The sequence below is a fragment of the Abramis brama genome (genome assembly GCF_963993115.1).
Source record: "Abramis brama genome assembly, chromosome: 3".
Taxonomy (NCBI): domain Eukaryota; kingdom Metazoa; phylum Chordata; class Actinopteri; order Cypriniformes; family Leuciscidae; genus Abramis; species Abramis brama.
In genome coordinates this window covers 537,530-559,770 of record NC_139965.1, presented here as the reverse complement: position 1 = coordinate 559,770, position 22,241 = coordinate 537,530, and the positions used below count along the sequence as shown (strand labels likewise).

The 22,241-nt window shown below is 43.9% G+C and overlaps 1 protein-coding gene across 2 annotated transcripts in view; it reads right to left on the bottom strand.

Annotated features, from left to right (window-relative positions):
• The window catches only part of nrxn2b (neurexin 2b), a 471,382-nt gene that overhangs the window by 193,446 nt on the left and 255,695 nt on the right, over nt 1–22,241 (bottom strand). For both annotated transcript variants that reach the window (XM_084110063.1, XM_084110064.1), the window contains one exon: nt 19,644–19,667. In XM_084110063.1, the coding sequence (XP_083966189.1) occupies nt 19,644–19,667 (24 nt within the window). The remainder of the gene's footprint in view (nt 1–19,643; nt 19,668–22,241) is intronic.

Sequence of the window (22,241 nt, the reverse complement as noted above, 5' to 3'; positions counted from 1 at the left end):
CGAGACAGTTATGTGATATTTGCTTTCGCATTTGATTTCGCATCTGTGATGTAACGGCATGTTACTGAGACTGAACTTCACCAGCAGAGTCTTAATGACCGGACTAATGAACTACATCTTCCCCAAAATAAGTTGTGTTTTTTCTCATCTGAAACATGTCGTGACTGATATACTGCAATTAACATCTGATGATGCTCATAACTGTCCCACACAAACACACACGTGTGTATTTCACGAGGTTTCATCATGCATAACGCCTCTAGCCAAAGAACACAGAGTCCACAAATACTGTACCTCCAATAAACTGCTGTGAATGCTGGATTCCACAATCATGACTGTACTTCATTTTAAACAGTCCTGCAATATCACAAACGCATTTGTAAAATTGCAAAATACATAGTCCCTCAATAAGCTCACATAAAAAGCATGTAAACGACCTTTCAAAAGTTTATTGTTTCTGTAAGAGTCTCTTCTGCTCACCAAGGCTGCATTTATTTGATAAAAAAAACAGTAAAAAAACAGTGAAATATTATTCCAGTGTAAATCTGCTGTTTTCTATGTGAATATATAGTAAAGTGTAATTTATTCCTGTGATCAAAGCTGATTTTTCAGCATCATTATTCCAGTCTTCAGTGTCACATGATCCTTCAGAAATCACTCTAATATGATGATTTGATGATCAAGAAACATTTATGATTATTATCAATGTTGAAAACAGTTTCATATTTTTGTGGAAACCATCATACATTTTATTTCTCAGGATTCTTTGATGAAATCGTTTGAAATAGAATCTTTTGCTACATTAAAAATGTCTTTACTGTCACTTTTGATCAATTTAATGCATCAGTGATGAATAACAGTATTAATTTCTTTAACAAATTCTTACCGAACGATAGTGTATAACACTAATTTCATATAAAAATAGCCGTTTTCCACAGTCTAGGCTTTTGCCTAGTCGTGACTTGAGTGACCTGAATGCACAGCTTTGTGATTTACGAGAAGAAAAATCAATCCACAAATCGCTCCATTGAGAGACACTAATGCGATCAGCTGCTGTCGCCTCGTTTCCCTGTCACACGCATGAAGATCAACACACACAGCGCCTTTGTGTTTCTATATAGGTCACATGACACAAAAACATACACAGATATGATAACATTCACAACACACACACACACACACACACACACTCACACATGCACGCACACACACACACACACACACACACACACTACAAACACACACATCTATACAACATAATGTTTAATCTAAGTCATAGTTTCATTGTCATGTTCTGTTTATTTTAGTTTGCCACACAGGGGGTTTAGAGCTCAAGGATTTAGACCTCGAGGACCACACAGGGGGTTTAGACCGCGAGGACCACACAGGGGGTTTAGAGCTCGAGGACCACAGAGGGGGTTTAGACCTCGAGGACCACAGAGGGGGTTTAGTGCTCGAGGACCACACAGGGGGTTTAGAGCTCGAGGACCACACAGGGGGTTTAGAGCTCAAGGATTTAGACCTCGAGGACCACACAGGGGGTTTAGACCTCGAGGACCACACAGGGGGTTTAGAGCTCAAGGATTTAGACCTCGAGGACCACACAGGGGGTTTAGACCTCGAGGACCACACAGGGGGTTTTGAGCTCGAGGACCACACAGGGGGGTTAGACCTCGAGGACCACACAGGGGGTTTAGACCTCGAGGACCACACAGGGGGTTTAGTGCTCAAGGATTTAGACCTCGAGGACCACACAGGGGGTTTAGAGCTCGAGGACCACACAGGGGGTTTAGACCGCGAGGACCACACAGGGGGTTTAGAGCTCAAGGACCACACAGGGGGTTTAGACCTCGAGGACCACACAGGGGGATTAGAGCTCGAGGACCACACAGGGGGTTTAGACCTCGAGGACCACACAGGGGGTTTAGTGCTCAAGGATTTAGACCTCGAGGACCACACAGGGGGATTAGAGCTCGAGGACCACACAGGGGGTTTAGAGCTCGAGGACCACACAGGGGGTTTAGACCTCGAGGACCACACAGGGGGTTTAGAGCTCGAGGACCACACAGGGGATTTAGAGCTCGAGGATTTAGACCTCAAGGACCACACGGGGGGTTTAGAGCTCGAGGACCACACAGGGGGTTTAGACCTCGAGGATCACACAGGGGGTTTAGAGCTCGAGGACCACACAGGGGGTTTAGACCTCGAGGACCACACAGGGGGTTTAGAGCTCGAGGACCACACAGGGGGTTTAGACCTCGAGGACCACACAGGGGGTTTAGACCGCGAGGACCACACAGGGGGTTTAGAGCTCGAGGACCACACAGGGGGTTTAGACCTCGAGGACCACACAGGGGGTTTAGAGCTCGAGGACCACACAGGGGGTTTAGACCGCGAGGACCACACAGGGGGTTTAGAGCTCGAGGACCACACAGGGGGTTTAGACCTCGAGGACCACACAGGGGGTTTAGACCGCGAGGACCACACAGGGGGTTTAGAGCTCGAGGACCACACAGGGGGTTTAGACCGCGAGGACCACACAGGGGGTTTAGAGCTCAAGGACCACACAGGGGGTTTAGACCTCGAGGACCACACAGGGGGTTTAGAGCTCGAGGACCACACAGGGGGTTTAGAGCTCAAGGATTTAGACCTCGAGGACCACACAGGGGGTTTAGACCTCGAGGACCACACAGGGGGTTTAGAGCTCAAGGATTTAGACCTCGAGGACCACACAGGGGGTTTAGACCTCGAGGACCACACAGGGGGTTTTGAGCTCGAGGACCACACAGGGGGTTTAGACCTCGAGGACCACACAGGGGGTTTAGACCTCGAGGACCACACAGGGGGTTTAGTGCTCAAGGATTTAGACCTCGAGGACCACACAGGGGGTTTAGAGCTCGAGGACCACACAGGGGGTTTAGACCGCGAGGACCACACAGGGGGTTTAGACCTCAAGGACCACACAGGGGGTTTAGACCTCGAGGACCACACAGGGGGATTAGAGCTCAAGGACCACACAGGGGGTTTAGAGCTCGAGGACCACACAGGGGGTTTAGAGCTCGAGGACCACACAGGGGGTTTATACCTCGAGGACCACACAGGGGGTTTAGAGCTTGAGGATTTAGACCTCAAGGACCACACGGGGGTTTAGAGCTCGAGGACCACACAGGGGGTTTAGACCTCGAGGACCACACAGGGGGTTTAGAGCTCGAGGACCACACAGGGGGTTTAGTGCTCAAGGATTTAGACCTCGAGGACCACACAGGGGGTTTAGACCTCGAGGACCACACAGGGGGTTTCGAGCTCGAGGACCACACAGGGGGTTTAGACCTCAAGGACCACACAGGGGGTTTAGAGCTCGAGGATTTAGACCTCGAGGACCACACAGGGGGTTTCGAGCTCGAGGACCACACAGGGGGTTTAGACCTCAAGGACCACACAGGGGGTTTAGAGCTCGAGGATTTAGACCTCGAGGACCACACAGGGGGTTTAGAGCTCAAGGATTTAGACCTCGAGGACCACACAGGGGGTTTAGTGCTCAAGGATTTAGACCTCGAGGACCACACAGGGGGTTTAGAGCTCGAGGACCACACAGGGGGTTTAGACCGCGAGGACCACACAGGGGGTTTAGAGCTCGAGGACCACACAGGGTGTTTAGACCTCGAGGACCACACAGGGGGATTAGAGCTCGAGGACCACACAGGGGGTTTAGAGCTCGAGGACCACACAGGGGGTTTATACCTCGAGGACCACACAGGGGGTTTAGAGCTTGAGGATTTAGACCTCAAGGACCACACGGGGGTTTAGAGCTCGAGGATTTAGACTTCGAGGACCACACAGGGGGTTTAGAGCTCGAGGACCACACAGGGGGTTTAGAGCTCAAGGATTTAGACCTCGAGGACCACACAGGGGGTTTAGAGCTCGAGGACCACACAGGGGGTTTAGACCTCGAGGACCACACAGGGGGTTTAGTGCTCAAGGATTTAGACCTCGAGGACCACACAGGGGGATTAGAGCTCGAGGACCACACAGGGGGTTTAGACCGCGAGGACCACACAGGGGGTTTAGAGCTCGAGGACCACACAGGGGGTTTAGACCTCGAGGACCACACAGGGGGTTTAGAGCTCGAGGACCACACAGGGGATTTAGAGCTCGAGGATTTAGACCTCAAGGACCACACGGGGGGTTTAGAGCTCGAGGACCACACAGGGGGTTTAGACCTCGAGGATCACACAGGGGGTTTAGAGCTCGAGGACCACACAGGGGGTTTAGACCTCGAGGACCACACAGGGGGTTTAGAGCTCGAGGACCACACAGGGGGTTTAGAGCTCGAGGATTTAGACCTCAAGGACCACACAGGGGGTTTAGAGCTCGAGGACCACACAGGGGGTTTAGACCTCGAGGACCACACAGGGGGTTTAGAGCTCAAGGATTTAGACCTCGAGGACCACACAGGGGGTTTAGTGCTCAAGGATTTAGACCTCGAGGACCACACAGGGGGTTCAGACCTCGAGGACCACACAGGGGGTTTAGTGCTCGAGGACCACACAGGGAGATTAGAGCTCGAGGACCACACTGGGGGTTTAGACCTCGAGGACCACACAGGGGGTTTAGTGCTCGAGGGCCACACAGGGGGTTTAGACCTCGAGGACCACACAGGGGGTTTAGACCTGGCGTGCCTTATTCGTTTTCCGGACTGCTCTCTCTGTGTGTTTTTCATACCAGCCTGAATGAGTGTACAAGGATACGGTCCTCGAGGGACATTCGCTGAGTATGTGGAGTGGATGCTGGTCCAGCCATCTGTCCCGTCGAGGACGATATCGTCAGCCCCGACTCCACCACAGACCCAGATTTCACCCATGCCCACCACAGATGACAAGCCTGAGCCCACCGCTGACTCGGAGCCTGAGCACACCACGGAAATAGAGCCACGAGTCTATCTCAGTCTTTTCAGGTGAGTGAGTCGAGGGCATATTAGCAATGCTCTCTGTAATTTCTTTTCTTGCTGAGCAAAACTTTTCTCTATTGGGTGGACATTTTTCACAGCCTGAGCAAAAATGTTCTTTATACCTGACCTGTACAGCGTACGTAGAAACACAATGGTGTCAACATGCAGTTGTAACTTTTAACTTGAATGTGCCATTTCTATTTTATTTGACCCTTGATGTAACTTTTTGGTATTAAATCATATTTTTGAAAACAAGCAGTTAATAAAGAAGTCACTAAATGAAGCACATTTTTTCATATTTCATATATCATATGAAAACAAATTTCATATTTTTCCGTCATTGTCTTTTGATGAACGAAAACATGTTCTATCATAGTAGGTCAAAATTGATCAGAAATTACTACTCTGCTTTGCTCTTTGCATTTTTTTTGTTCATTTTTTTTCTTTCTCCTCCTTGTACCCCTATTTTTACAGTACTGTACCCTGCATCTCACAAACTTGTCCTTTGTCTCTGTGATACTGTAATTCTTGTTCTTTGTTGAAATGAACCTGCAACCAGTCAAAATCTATTGAGCAGTCAGTACTGTTAACAAATGGAAAGCACAATGTTCAGGGCCATACAATTTGTTCATTGTACAGTATACAGCCTACAATGCACTGTACTACAGTATACAATACTAAAAGGGACAAAAATCAAAGGAGTAAACATGTAATCAGTGTGCTTCTTCTTGTCTTTGGGCATCATTTGAAACAGGTTAAATCAATTTTGAGTGGTTGTGTTCAAACAATGACACGTGTTCTCTATTTGTATTTGATCGTTGCCACTTGTGTTTACCAGTATGGATGACATGTGCATTAGAGTCCAGAATGTGTTTTGAGAATGAGAATGTGTTTAGCGTTTTGCTGAAAAGTCTAAGTGAGATCTGCAAATTGTGTTTTACCATGTGAAATGGTTTAAGGCATTGACAACAGACTGCACAATTAGCTAAATGAGTTCAGGCAACTGAGAACTTTATTCAGTCAATGGGTTTTAGTGTTTTAGCAATTGAGAAAAACTGTAAAAATTTACTTCTCCCTGAGAACTATATGTTTTTTTTCTTGTTTTTTTTTTTACTTTTCTTTTTATTTCCTTTTATCAAGTGCAGTTATACAGTATGTCACAAATGAACTTTTTGATGGTACAGTAAGGTGTCACGGGTAAGTCTACAAACAGAATAGCAGTCTGTAGATATCTTTCGAGAACTATATGTTTTGAACAATGTGTTTTCTATTTTTGGTGTATTGTTTACTGACTGCTTGATAGTGTATATAATTTTGATCACTTTGTTTATGATTTGAGAGCAGTGTTTGATTTTGAACACAGGTAAAACTGTTTTGAGGCGAAAGTTTCATTTTGCAAGAGGAGTCAGAGGTTTTGCAAATAGTGCTTGAAGATGAGGTGTTGTGTTTAATGTTTTCAGAAAATGGAGCAAGGTTTCAGAAATTGTGTTTTAGCAATTGAGAAAAACTGTAACTATACCAGTCTTTACCAAGAAATGATATAAAAAATAAATAAATAAATAAGCTGTGACACTGAGATGGTTTGGGAAAACCATACAGTGTTCTTGTACAGTCAGTTATTGGCTACAGGCAGCATTAAACCATCAACGTTAAAAGATTGTTTATTGCTTATGAATTTCCAATATTTTCTTTAGCAGGGGGTTTCAAACTTTTTAATGGCAAGGAGCCCTAAACAATACCCTTGTGAGATCAATTCTTTATATAGGCCTAATATAATATAATAAAATATAGGCCTAATATAATATAGGCCTAATATAATATAATATAATATAATATAAAAACGAATTTAAGTATTTGAAGTGATACAATATATCAGTTTAAATGCTTCAATTTGTTTTCAAATTATATTATTAAGATATGAAAATAAACTGAAGCATTTAAATGGATCTAATAGCTAAAATGTTTGAGAAAAGTGAATATGTGAACTCTTTTATAGTAATCTAAATATCCCCCCCCCCCCCACACACACACACACACACACAAAAATCTATTTAACCTAATGTATGTAACTGATGTATTTTGAGTTTGCACTGCACGCGGGTGGGTGTGTAATTAAATTAACGTTCTGTGGCCATCATCCGTTATTTACACCACTTAATCAAACCACTGTTCTATAAAACATGATGATGTGATTTTATTTCACGTCTTTGCGTTTCTCGTTGCCTCTCGTATTGAGCTATTTGGTCCCGCAAACATTATTCTAATACAAACAAGTATTCTTACTGCGACTGATTTGGCTCACTGGCTGCAACTCACACGCGCTCTTATCATTCTCTTTCTATGAAACCGAACCTGTAAACTGCATTCACCGGTTTTTATTCTATAGCGATACCAACTATATAGCAGTTGACCAGAGCACTGCAACTTTACTTTTTCTCATTAAACTACAATCAAATGGATTTCCCCACACATTTCGCGACTGTCCTCTGCGCAACATTTTATTCTTTCTGCGCGGCCGCGGCATCAGAAGTGCGCGGCCGTACACGTGCGCACCCTAGAGGGAACATTGCCTATTAGTAGAGTTCAACTGCATGGTTTAGAGCCCTACCCACACTAAAGTAAGCTGGGTCTCAACAGAAGTATTTGACGAGCTGGATAATGAAATGCTTTCCAGGTCTCCAGTCTTCGCTGGTCCGGTCTAGACCCAAGTTGTCTTCATCGCTGGTTTAGCCCATTCCCAAGTCATCTTTGTCTCTGCCTGTCTCCCTTCAGCCCCAAGGCTCCTCCTTCTGTAGTTCTGCCCAGCTGCTCGGATCCACATTGGGCTTCTCAGTCGTCACTTACGCCTTGTTCTGTGGATCCCTCAGCTCCACCTCGGGGCTCGACCTATTGGCTCCACCGTGGTCTGTCATCCCTCTGGCTCCACCTTGACCTTTCACCCCTCTGGCTACGCCAGGCTCCTCCTTTCCTCTGGTTCCGCACCGGTCTGCCAATCCCCCATATCCAGCTCAGTCACACGCTCCTGCGACTCAACCCTGGCCCTCCAGGCCTTCAATAGCTACATTTCCATCCACCTATTTTTAAGCGCATTTTGGAATATTGCATAAAAAAATGCTGGATGGAAACGGCAAGATGTGCATAAAGTCGAAAAATGCACATAAAAAACGTATGCACTAAACTGAGTCAGATAATGTTTTATCCGATTAGAAAACGTGCATAAACTACAATGGAAACACATTAACAGAATAAATTCCTCGTTGCGCATCAAAAAAGACATGTGAATTTGCGATGGAACGGCAAAACTGGACCAACCAGAGTGGATCCGATCTCGCAGCGCATCTGAAATACTGTTTTGCAGCATCTGAAATACTGTTGTGCAGCATCTGAAATACTGTTTTGGTAATTCTGAAATGCCTGACCAAAGTCTGTCATCAAAGTGGTTTGGTATATAACCTCCCAGAACTGTCTTACACGACGGCGGCTATGGTTCCCCTCAGGGAGCAGGGCGTTTGTTTTCTCAACTACCTCGATGGCTGATTCTAGATCATTCTCGGGAATGGTTGTGCGAACACAGGGACCTTGTGCTCAGGCACCTCTCCTGACTCGGCCTTCGCGTCAACTGGGAAAAGAGCAAACTCTCCTCTGTGCAGAGGATCTCTTTTCTCGCTATGGAAATAGACTCGATCACCATGTTCTCGCAGCTTATGAGCGAGCATGCGGAGTCATTTCAAGGGCAAGATGGCGGTCCCACTGAAACTTTTTCAGAGGCTCCTGGGGCATATGGCATCCACAGTCACGCCGCTCCGGTTGCTTCATATGAGACCGCTTTAGCACTGGCTTCACAACCGAGTCCCGAGAAGGGCATGGCAACAGGGCACGCTCAGTCGGCCTGCCGTCAAACCGACGAGCCAACGAGCTCTCACGACAGCGTTCTCGCCCCGTGTAGTGGAGACTCCATCCCCAGACGGTTCAGCTAATTTGGGAACGCTTTGGAGATGCACAGGTAGATCTGTTGCGATCTACTGAGAAAGGACCTCCTTTTCTCAGGGACGGGGCCCCCTCAGGCACCCGCGTCCAGATCTGTGGAACCTGCATGTGTGGGTCCTGGACGGGACACGGAAGGTTTAAGTACTTTGCCACCTCAGGTGGTAACTACTATCACTTCGGCTAGAGCCCTGTCCACCTGACACGCCTCTGCCTTGAAGTGGAACTCCCTACGGGTAGGCCTCATGACAGGGAGCTGTGGCTTGCGCAGGGCACTGGAAGACAGCCATTGTGGCGTTTTGGAATAGGACCCCATTCGTCAGACGTACTGAAGTAACGTAGAACGTGACGACTGAAAGGGAACCTCTCGGTTACGTTACGTCCCCTTGCCACAACCGCTGTGCTGCTGAAAGGCCGAGACACACCTCTCAGCTCCTCAGCGAAGAACATGAATGCGAGAATGCATGCGCTGCTCCTTATATACACACACAGCGGGGCGGAGCTCACAATGCAAATTCAGCAGACCAAGGTACTTTACGTACCATTGGCTCGTTTTTTACAACTCGAAGGTGATTGGGCTCTTGCGCAAGACCCCATTCATGAGACGTTGTAACGTAACGTCTCCGTTCCCTCCTTCAGAAAACAAGGGTTACATACGTAACCGAGACGTTTTGTATGATTCTGGTACTGTTTTAGGTCACTGTGCACTATCAGTTAAGAACGAAAAAAAGAGAAAATCATTTAAATATTGCATGAGCATTAAGGGCCCTATCTTACACCCGGTGCAATGCAGCGCCAAGCGCGATGCAAGTGTGTTTTGCTAGTTTCATTCTGACGCAGTTATCATTTTCACATCCTGCGCCACGTTGTTTAAATAGCAAATGCATTTGCGCCCATTTGTGCGCCCATGGGCTGCCGGTCTGAGAACGAGGTGTGTTCTGGCGCATTGTTGGCGCGTTGCTATTTTGAGGAACATAAATAGACTGAGCCGTTGACCGACTGAAACCTGGTCTAAACCTGGTCTAAACCTGGTCTTTTTTGTTCTTTAAAGAGCGCGTTAGTAATGTGTGCCTATAGGCACAACGCACTTACACTCTGCTTATCAAACAAACATTGTGTGCAGCAGCACACAAACATTGCAAATATTAAAAATAAAAGGATTACAATGTAATAGATCACTATTGTTGAATCTGCCATGGCGCGAGCGCAACTGGCATTTAAAGGGAATGGGAGATGAGACTCTGATTGGTTTAACGCACGTTACACCCATAACACACCCATTACTCATTTTGAGAATAGGGACAACCCTTTTAGACCATTTTTCCCATCGTTAAACTAGCAAAAATGGATTCGGACACGCCATAAGTGAACTTGTCCCGTGCGCTTTAGATCATGCGCTTAGATCATTAGAATAGGGCCCTAAGTCTCACAGCACAAATGCAGCGTATATGTGTGTTTGAGAGCACAGGTGCGCTTCTGTTGTTAACTGTTGATTGATCTCAGAGAAACAGAAGCTCCGTCAGCCCTGCGGTTCTGCTTGGCACTGCAGATAACCTGTGAAATCCATACGCAGCATCTCAACCTGCTCCTGCTTCAGGTTCCTGCTTCTCAACGGCTGCAGGAGCTGATAATGTGTTAATGGGCCGTTTGTCTCGCAGATATATTGACTTATTTACCCTAAAACCCCTGGTGACGAGACAGAGAGCATGTTCAGATAAGAAGGCGTAATCCCTCACTGAAACACACTGAAGCGCTCCTGACGGGTTAAAACGCTCTCAGTGTGTGTGCAAAGAAATCACAGCGGCTCCTGTGGTTCACCACAAACACACTACAGTAATGCAGCAGTGGAGACAGAGAATAAAATGAATAAAACAAAGCATAGCATTAGAGAGAGAGAGAGAGAGAGAGAGAGAGAGAGAGAGAGAAATGTGTGCAGTGAAGTGTTATGTTTTCCCTGACACACACAATCTACATCAACCACACCTACTGTACAACACACACACACACACACACACACACACACGCACACACACACACACTGAATACAGATGCCATCATGCAACAGCTCATTTGCACAGATGAATTCATACGTGGCTGTTTCGACACTCATCTAGGGACTGTTTAAAGACAGGAGTCCTCAGAAGACACACGTTACACCTCATTTACTGTCACTTTCACTTCAATCAGTGTAAGACTTTAACCAGCTTCTGTCAGCAGAAAAGCACTCGAAAACTAAAGCTGGTCACGTTACGAGTTCAACCACAGTCACACTACACATGCTGAACTAAAGGCTGATCAAACTCAATGGACAATATCTTACAGATAATCACCACAACATAGAACTGCACAATGTCATTTTCGCGATTGATATGTCTGTCGTTTTCTTGAAACATCAGTGAAATAAGCAATGATGTTATTAATAAAACAAGATTATGTTATAAAAACTATTCTAAAGGAAATGCATTTTAAGGATTATTTAGGTAAGTATTATCATTCTAACAGTATTATTCTGGCACAACAACAATTGAAACACGACAGAATCAAACTTGAACACAAAATGTTCAACTAAAAGATTCAATCAACCTCATGACACTAAACAGCAGATTTGAAGTCACGAATAAATAACAAAAAACTAAACTGACACAAACCAACCTACGGATTGACCTCTGAACCGATTCATTGAAAGCATTTGTCTAAATGAACCAATTCACTAAAACAAATGATGTGAAGTGCTGAGATGCTTCTGATTCAGCAACACTGAGACGTTAAACACTGCGCTGCACTTCTGTCAATATTAGCTGGTTACTGGAAAAGCCAAACTGAGTTCTTGACCGTGAGACACAATATCACTTTCCCTGATAAAATCCTCCATCTTGCTGTCATGGGGCTTTTCTAATAGATCTGGCAGCATTGATCAGCCGTCAGCTGGTGAGTAAAAATGATATTATATTGATGCAGCATTAGACGAGCGCTGGCAGCTCATTTATCCTGGCCTAAACGACAAACTGACCGGAGGCTAATGGACACCTCTGACTGCCATTACAGAAATCCAACATAATCGCCCTCCGCATCAAATCAAAGAGCATACTTGCTAGTGAAAGAGAATATGGCCCTGTCCCAAATGGCGCACTTCATGTGGACTTTCGGTCTCGTGGACTTGAATTGCGCGTGCTCGCCGAGTCTACGAGTCCGTGGGCCGTCCCATTCAGCATTTTACCGCTCTGAAGTGTGCTCAGCAGCGCCCCCTTTACACCCTTTTTCTATGGCCGTGTTTCTATGTACCATGTGCTCTCTTGTCTATTTTCTAAACCCACCCTTCCTTTTATCTGATTATTGGTTTATTTGCCACACCTGTCCTCACCAAGCGTGCCGCACAAGTCCTGAAAAGTGAAGCCAAAGCGTCTCGATCGCCCCCCAGTATAGCTCATAAACACAAGTCTTGATCGCCCCCTGGTGGCTGGTCCCAGTATAGCTCATAAACCCAGAGTCTCAATCGCCCCCTGGTGGCTGGTCCCAGTATAGCTCATAAACCCAGAATCTCGATCGCCCCCTGGTGGCTGGTCCCAGTATAGCTCATAAACCCAGAGTCTCGATCGCCCCCTGGTGGCTGGTCCCAGTATAGCTCATAAACCCAGAGTCTCGATCGCCCCCTGGTGACTGGTCCCAGTATAGCTCATAAACACAGAGTCTCGATCGCCCCCTGGTGGCTGGTCCCAGTATAGCTCATAAACCCAGAGTCTCGATCGCCCCCTGGTGACTGGTCCCAGTATAGCTCATAAACCCAGAGTCTCGATCGCCCCCTGGTGACTGGTCCCAGTATAGCTCATAAACCCAGAGTCTCGATCGCCCCCTGGTGACAAGGGGAGACAAACGGGGCATGGGCACATGGGCATATTAAAATATATTGTGCCCCTCTCTGATAAATGTAAATAATAATAATTATTATAAATATTATAATAAATAACAATGCACTTTATACACCATTGCCACTAACAATAATAATACAAAAAAAATTATATATATATTTTTTTTTGGCGGAAGCATTTGGTGGAGGTGAAGTAGGCGGAGTTTCCTTTGCAGCGCTACAGCAGTTCGCAGATCGCCGCGAGTCTTCAAACTACAGGAGCAACAGTAACGTTAAGCTAATACGGAAAAGTTACATTTATCCTACCATGCTACTGTAAAAGTAACTGTAGCAAATCATTACCGAGAAGTTACAACATTTTTTATATTCTAATAAATAGTAATATTTGTAGTGGATGCGCTGCGTTCGAACACTTTTCCTGAGGCATGCTGTGTTTTAATGTTTGCTTATCGCATGATAATAGCAGAACTCCTGCTCTGAGAAAATACTTACATGCAAATAATGATCAATAATGCACAATAAGGCCTTTCTGTTTCCATAAAAAATATAAAACATTTAAAAATACTATTTGGCCAGTGTAAAAGATTGAGAAAAACTTTCTCTGAAATGTATTTTATACTATATTGATTTATTTATTCAAAAACAAGGCAAGGATAGGCTACTAAATGATTTTTAGCAATGTAATGTGACGCACATCCATATCTCATATTCTCCTAATGTCTTGTAGCGTTAAACATGGAATCACGTGGATGAATATGCATATGCAAATGATATGCAGATGAGGATCTGCTTAGTAAAACGAGGCATTGTAAGCTCATATATGGTTATTTCAGAGTGGATACGCATGTGAACACAATCTTCCTCTGACTGGGGTTTATAAAGTGGATTTTTGCGCAGGTTCTGGCGTACACACACTTTTATACGTCTGAATATTTTTTTGGTGTACGCCATTTTTGGCTTTCAGGCGCACGTACACTTTTAGTGAGGATCCTACACACAGTTTTATAAAGGAGACACCAAACGTTATGCAATTGAAGAGAAATTCGTGTTACGGTGCAGCGGATTTCTGAAGGATGCTCTGAAGCTCAAAGCAAACTCAAGCCGTCCAGCATCAGGCTAAAAACAGTGTGAAACATGTCAGATGTTGGGAGGCTTGTATCTGAGCATCTACTGACATTCAAACAATTGAATCCAATACACATAATGAATCTAAATATCAAGTTTTTCAGATTCTTTTTTCCAGATCTTTCTCTCTCACAATTGGAGTTCAAACGAAATCCACAGGCAAGATTCAATGTGGCTTCAAACCACACAAAAGACAACTATAACCCGACGGTGTAAAACACACTCACTGCTGAAAGGACCAGCACTCAACGTTCATCTCCTCAATGAATGAAGGGTTTTTGATTGTCAACGGTACCAAAGACGAGACAAAACAGAGAGATCATTATAACTAAGTGTTTTTGATTTAAACACACTGATGAAAACATACAACACTGCAAGACATCATCAATGCACTCACACTAGGATAAGAAGTCCTGTCAGTTAGTGTAAGATTGACTAAAATTAAGATGACACGACAAAATACCTAAAAATTCACCTAAAACTGATCATTCTGTCATCATTTTCTCGCCCTCATGTCGTTCAAACCCTGTATGACTTTCTTTCTTGTGTAGAACACAAAAGATGTATTAAAAAATATTGAGGTCCAATCACCCAGACAGCAAAATAGTCCCACATCTGGTACACATGGATTCCACACGGCCCAGATCCGGCCCACATCTGGTACACATGGATTCCACACAGTCCAGATGTGGGCCGGATCTGGTACACATGGATTCCACACGGCTCAGATCTGGCCCACATCTGGTACACATGGATTCCACACAGTCCAGATGTGGGCCGGATCTGGTAAACATGGATTCCACACGGCCCAGATCCAGCCCACATCTGGTACACATGGATCCCACACGGCCCAGATCCGGCCCACATCTGGTACACATGGATTCCACACGGCCCAGATCCAGCCCACATCTGGTACCCATGGATCCCACACGGCCCAGATCCGGCCCACATCTGGTACACATGGATTCCACACGGCCCAGATCCGGCCCACATCTGGTACACATGGATTCCACACGGCTCAGATCTGGCCCACATCTGGTACACATGGATTCCACACAGTCCAGATGTGGGCCGGATCTGGTAAACATGGATTCCACACGGCCCAGATCCGGCCCACATCTGGTACACATGGATTCCACACAGTCCAGATGTGGGCCGAATCTGGTAAACATGGATTCCACACGGCTCAGATCTGGCCCACATCTGGTACACATGGATTCCACACAGTCCAGATGTGGGCCGGATCTGGTACACATGGATTCCACACGGCCCAGATCCGGCCCACATCCGGTAAACATGGATTCCACACAGTCCAGGGCTGGGTTTCCCGAAACCTCCTTAAATCTACGTCGTTCTTAAGTTACACCTTAAGCTGTACCTTATCGTTAATACGTGTTTCCCGAAACGTTCTTAGTTAAGTATACCTTCTGTAAGTCATACTTTCGGAAGGTTGGTCTGGACCACTCTTAGCTTTACCTTATCACTGTTGCAGGTCTATATGAATATAATTCTGAAGTTTTAATACACCCAGACTAAGGCTAATTCACCCAGGCTAATTCAAGTGTTTTCATGCAAAGAATAAAATTGTCATTACACTGATTGTTAATAGAATTTTTATTATATTATTATATATAATACAATTTTATACATTTATTTTAATTAAAGAGCGCTTTTAAATGCCAGTGAAAGCATAGGCTACTGTCAGTTAAGTCCTATTCGGACGCTAATATTGTTTCTCATGGGCTCGTACAGTAAGTTGGTTATTTTAGTGCCGTCCAATCCATAATATCAGTGTTTTTTCTCACCCAACCCGCGTAAAAATCCCTGGCCAAATTAGTACCTACTGTTTTTTGACAAACAGGTCGTACGTTAATTTAATTGCCGTCTGAATCCACATCTCCGAGTTTACAAGAAGAGATTCAAAATCCACTGTTTAAATCCTTTTTGATCACTGCTGAGCTACGTACATGACGTACACTTTTATTACTGAAATGCTGGAAAGTATTTACAAGAACAATATTTCATCACAGCTCCATCTCAATCTCTGAACAAAAATAGGAAAGAGAAGAAAGCACATAAATAATTGAAATGGTTATTATGGCAGCAATATATGATACAATTTTAAAATATGTAGGCAAGGCTATTATAGGCTATTATAGTTTGGGTTATTTTTTATAATATCCCATGAGTCCTAATAAATGCAATTTCAACTATTTCTAAAGTGCTTCTTTTATAAAGAACACCGCTTCCTCACATAATGCAGTGAAACAGCGCCAGGACAAGAGAATAGTTGATTCTCGAGCCATCGATATCAACCAATTCAGCAGCATCGCCACGGACAGCACCCGGTAACGTCGCACGTAAGAAGGTATATCTTAAGCGGCTTCCTAAGGTATAGTTCGGGGAACACACCTAGTAATGGTATACTTTAGTTAAGTTATACCTTAAGAGTCTTCGTAGCACGCTAAGAGACAACGTTATCGGGAAACTCAGCCCAGATGTGGGCCGGATCTGGGCTGACACAATGTTGCTGTCTAGGCAACTTTGACTTTCATTGCATAGACAAAAAAAAGAAAAAAAAGAACAGAGACATCTTCTTTTGTGCTCTTTAAATGATGACAGAATGTTTTTTGAGGCGAACTGGTAAATCCCGTAACCACACACAACAAAAGACTGCAGTAAGCTCAGCCGAACCGAAGTGCATCATGTTGGTCCTTAAAAGTCAGTGATCGCCCTTACCTGATCTCCAGATGCTTCAGTTTCAGCCACCTGGCCTGTTGTCCTTATATTCTTGACAATTACTTACCTTTACCTATTAAAAACAAAGGAGAAATTGCACGTTGCAATGAAAACCCATTTATTATTGATCAAAATGAACCCTCAAAGGGAAACGCCCCAGCGCCGAGGCCTTCGACAAGTGGCTGGCAGCTGGAAAACGACCCGGGGAGTCGGCGAGAGATCAGAACTGAACTAGCCAAAGGATTCGGGTGAGTTAGTGAAATCGAGGGGTCAGGAGGAGGAAGAGGAGGAGGAGGGACTGCGTGAGCCGCTCGTATGTGTGGGGTTGGAGGTTAGTACTTTAGTAAATAACAGCAGGTCAGACACAAAAATGGTTGTTAGTACAGTTACAACAAAGGTTTCATTCGGATTAGTAACAGAATTTGGGTTTTAGTCATTTAGTAGAGTAGTAGCAGTCAATTGGTGAAATCCTTTGCGATTTGATTCAACAAAGAGTTTGAATTGTCACGTTTGGTGGGTTTTGAGGTTAAGAGGAAGGAAAATGAACCATCCAAAAACCATCACAACATGGGGAAGAAGCCATGCAGTTGGATGAGCAAATGAAGATGGCGTCAAAATGGGAATGTTCAACCAATGGACACAATCATACGTCTGAGCAAAAGCGCTCAGCAGCCGATGGCAGAGAGGAGTCGTAACTGAGTCACATCACGGCACAGATGGCAAGAAAAGGGCATTTAGTTGATTAAGGGGTTAAATCTGAGGGTGGGACACAACAAAATGAGCACTTGAAGTCCACAGGTTTGCGTGCAAGCCGAGACTCTTTCGGCCTGGGCATCGCAGACTCCCTCTCGCTGCAAGCGGATGAAAGCATGCACACAAAAGGACTCGGAAACGTCACACAGATGAGTGTAAATGAGCGATGCTAACGTTCATCTGCGCTGAGAGCTGTCAGTCATCTAGGACTGTCCGAATGACAATTACCCAGCCTGCATTGGGCCAAATAACCCGATCGCTCGTTCTCCCAGACCGGCCTGAAATATTGTTATTCTAGGGCGCCGAACCCCTGCCAGAGTTCATTAGATCTGTATAATTGCATACTAATGCTAGCGGCCCGGGCTGATAACATCATCCTGAAGGAGCCAGAGACCTGTCAATCACGCTAGCCCTCGCCGCCTTTATTATTCACAAGCAGGGTCTTTACTGATGTCAAATTATTCCTATTACTGGGGGCGTGGCTCTCTGTAGGTTCATAAATATGCATATATGCATATGTGCTGGGCAACATATACATACACAAATACCAAAGTAAGAGTGTGTTAGAGTGTCGTTATTGAGTTAGTATTGATGTTAATGAACACAGTTCCTACATTCTAGAAATTCTCCTGATTCTATGCAGCGCTGGGCAGGGCAGGGGGCGGAGCCTAGCGTTTGACGAGTCCAGTGACAGGCAGTAAAGGACATCCTCTCTGGCACACGTTCACTGTGTTTTTAAAACTTTTCATTAAACTATACATATGAATATTGTATGTACAACTGAAAATTAGAAATGTTGCTCCGGCAACTAATTGAAATAATCACTCTTGAGTTGAAGTGCTAAAATTAGTAAGAGTAAAACGGAAATAAATAAAATATATATATATATATATATATATATATATTTACATACTGTATATGGAAACTAACTGAAATAAACATGTTTAAGTACTAAAATTACTAATAGTAAAACTGAAATTTTACATTTACATTTTACATTACATTTGTTAGGGTTAGGGTACAGTTATATTTGTTATTGTTTACTTTTATCCCTAATTTATCCCTAACGAAAATAAAATAAAATAAAAATATTATGTTGAAGTTGAAGTACTAAAATTACTAATAGTAAAAGTGAAATAAAAATATTAGATGTAAAACTTGTTTAAAAATTTAGAAATGTTGCCTTGGCAACTAACTGAAATAAACATGTTTAAGAACTAAAATTACGAAAAGTAAAACTGAAGTACACATAAATCTAAATTTATATATATAAAATTACAAAAAAAAAAAAAAAAATTTTTGACAAAAGCACACAACAAAATGACTAAAACTTAAAATAAAATTCAAATGAAAACTGAAAGTATAAAATAAAAGCCAATTCAAATAAAGCCTGTAAAAGCATATGAGTGATAGTAAAGCAGCAGGGGTTTGTTTTGATGGGATGAAGATCTGCAGTCCGTTTCTCACCTGTATGTCAGTGTAAATCTTCCCGGCATCGATAACATCTCCCTGGGAAGTTCTATAGCCACTGAGCTTCAGTAATAATGAATTGTTCATGTTTAATAATTAGGTTAGTTGCCCTATGGGTATGTGCACTAATGAAACCATCGCTCAGCCGGACCTCAGTGAATAAACACCAGAACAGATCTCGAACGCTCTCGGATCCGCTGGATAAATCTCGTAACGGGGTGTTTTACGACCCACTCTGTGGCGCCAGTAAATCCAGCCGGAGAGACGAGGATCATCACCTTGAGCCGGGTATCAAACCTGCTGCTGATGATGGATCGAGATGCTGAGAACCAGGAGGAGTTTCTCAGCTCAATATCTCATATTAATATTAATATTCTGGCCAGTTTCATGAGTGCTACATCCATACTGTCTGCCACTGGATCCATCAGCACCTCATACAGTAAAACTTTCATCGGGAGACTCGAGTTTACTATTACTCTGGAAGTTCTTCATGAACTAATTCAACATAATGAATCAAATATTTAACTCTAGATCTGGTTCCTGAAGGGAAGGGAGGGCGTAGGATGGACAAAACAAAGTGAAAAGGATGACTGAATGAGACAAGAGTGAATCTCTGTAGTTTCATTGCTACCTTGATACCAATGGGAATTTGTGTAGTCAGTATAAGCAAACAGAATAGAAATAGGAAACGGAAATCCAGGGCAAACCAAAGTAGAAGACAATTAGAATGATATCTACCATATAATGCAGTTTGTTTACCATAGCGTGTCCAATGCCTGAGTGCTTTAGGAAAAAAACAAGGGAAGGGAAAGAAAATATATAGAATAATGACAAATCGTGAAGTCAATAAAGGTCTTTTAAAAGGCAGCGGTCGTAGCCTGTTAACTGTCAGTGATTACCACAGATTAGGTGTCGCTCGAAAGCTTAAACGCTCAAAATTCATCCTGTGAAAACCGTTTTGAAATTGAACACTTCGTTACAATGGAAACCGTACATTTCGCCGGCTAAATTTTTGTGATATTAACTTCAAATTTGGAACATAACTTGGTTAGACGTATGCGGTTTTAGAGGGCAAATTATTTCGTAAAATATGTATAAAATGAAGTTTTTTACACATTTATTTTCCAAAGCCTTCATGAATTGCAAACGCTCAAGTTCAGATCTAATGAGCGAGTGACAGTTAACAGGTTAAACCAGCCTGGCTCTTTCTTTTCCTGATTTTGTTTTTGCCCAAAGGAATAAAGATCCAAATTTACAGAATTCTTTCTCTTCATTGAAGGATTTGTCAACCAAAAGAAAAACATGACAACAGTATTGTTATTATGGTTAGTACGTCAGTACGCAAGTTAATTCTGAAGAAAACAACAGATGGCCCACATTCCGTGAATGACACGATGTTAGTCGTTTCAAAGGAACACAAACAGGTCAAAATGAAAAGTAAACTGGAAGAATCTGAAGCTGTTTGGTTAGTAAGAAGACACAAGAGTTAGGAAACCACGTGGGAAGATTGGGGGAGGGGCTGACTCGAGTGGGAGGGGCTAGAGGAACAGCAGTCGTTCTGATTGGCTAGTCCTGTGAGTGGGCGTGGCCTGTTTGCGGACGGGACTCGTTACTGGCAAATTTGACCAAGCTTGGTTTTTGAAGTAGAGCAAGAAATCAATCTTCTGTGGCTGACGACTGAAAGGAGGCAAAAACACAACAGTATGAACAACATGGAAAGGAAAACATCTCATTTGAACTTTCAACACGTTTCAGAAACATGAGAAGACATCCTTCTGCCGCTAGCTTGAACCTGGAAGAAAAGATTAGCTGTGATTAGGAAGAATCGCCCAGACCGGATTCAGATCCAGACCCATGCCTCAGTTCAGTCAGACCTGATCAGACCTGTGTATGTGTGTGTGTGTGTGTGTGTGTGCTGTAGATGAGAACAATCGCTCAGATCATGTGTGTTGTTGAGCTGCTGCTTTACTAAGTGATCAGACACACCATTTTCACCTGAAAAAATGCTACAGATGCACATTGAGGGAGGAACCAGAGCCAAACGCTGCATAGCAATGCCCTGGCAACCCCTCAGAAACACCCTAGTAATGCCCTAACAACACCCTAGTAACCCCCTAACCACACCCTAGTAATCCCCTAACAACACCCTAGTAACCCCCTAACAACACCCTAGTAACCCCCTAACATCACCCTAGTAACCCCCAAATATCACCCTAGTAATCCCCTAACAACACCCTAGTAACCCCCTAACAACACCCTAGTAACCCCCTAACAACACCCTAGTAACCCCCTAACATCACCCTAGTAACCCCCAAACATCACCCTAGTAACCCCCTAACAACACCCTAGTAACGCCCTAACAACACCCTAGTAACCCCCTAACATCACCCTAGTAACCCAAGTAAGTGAGTGTGATAAACTCCTCGCCCATCAGAATCTCTACAGGATAGCCATGCGTACGATTGTGTGTTTAGCGTACACTGTAAAAAGTTGTAAATAAAGTAATCAATCATTTATACTTTACAATTTCACATTTAATTCAGTGCGTTACTTGCTGTTTCTTTGTAATTATTTGTATAATTTACTAGCAATTCTTGTGTGAAAATTGTTTCTTAGCTTTTTTCCAATAAAAAGACTTTTTCACAGAGTCGACTCAGTGGAGACATGCATACGCATGACATACAGCGCATATTTAAATGAGGTCGCTGATATTTAGCAAAAAACAACAACATGCAGAACAAATAAGATGAATAAGTATGAACACACACACACACACACACACACACACACACACACATCTGGTTCACTATCTTTGTGGGGACTCTCCATAGACTTAATGGTTTTTATACTGTACAAACTGTATATTCTGTCCCATTACACTAACCCTACCCCTAAACCTACCCATCACACACACACACACACACACACACACACACACACACACACACACTAACCCTACCCCTACCCCTACCCCTAAACCTACCCATCACACACACACACACACACACACACACACACACACATCTGGTTCACTATCTTTGTGGGGACTCTCCATAGACTTAATGGTTTTTATACTGTACAAACTGTATATTCTGTCCCATTACACTAACCCTACCCCTAAACCTACCCATCACACACACACACACACACACACACACACACACACACACACTAACCCTACCCCTACCCCTAAACCTACCCATCACACACACACACACACACACACACACACACACACACACACTAACCCTACCCCTAAACCTACCCATCACACACACACACACACACACACACACACTAACCCTACCCCTAAACCTACCCATCACACACACACACACACACACACACACACACACA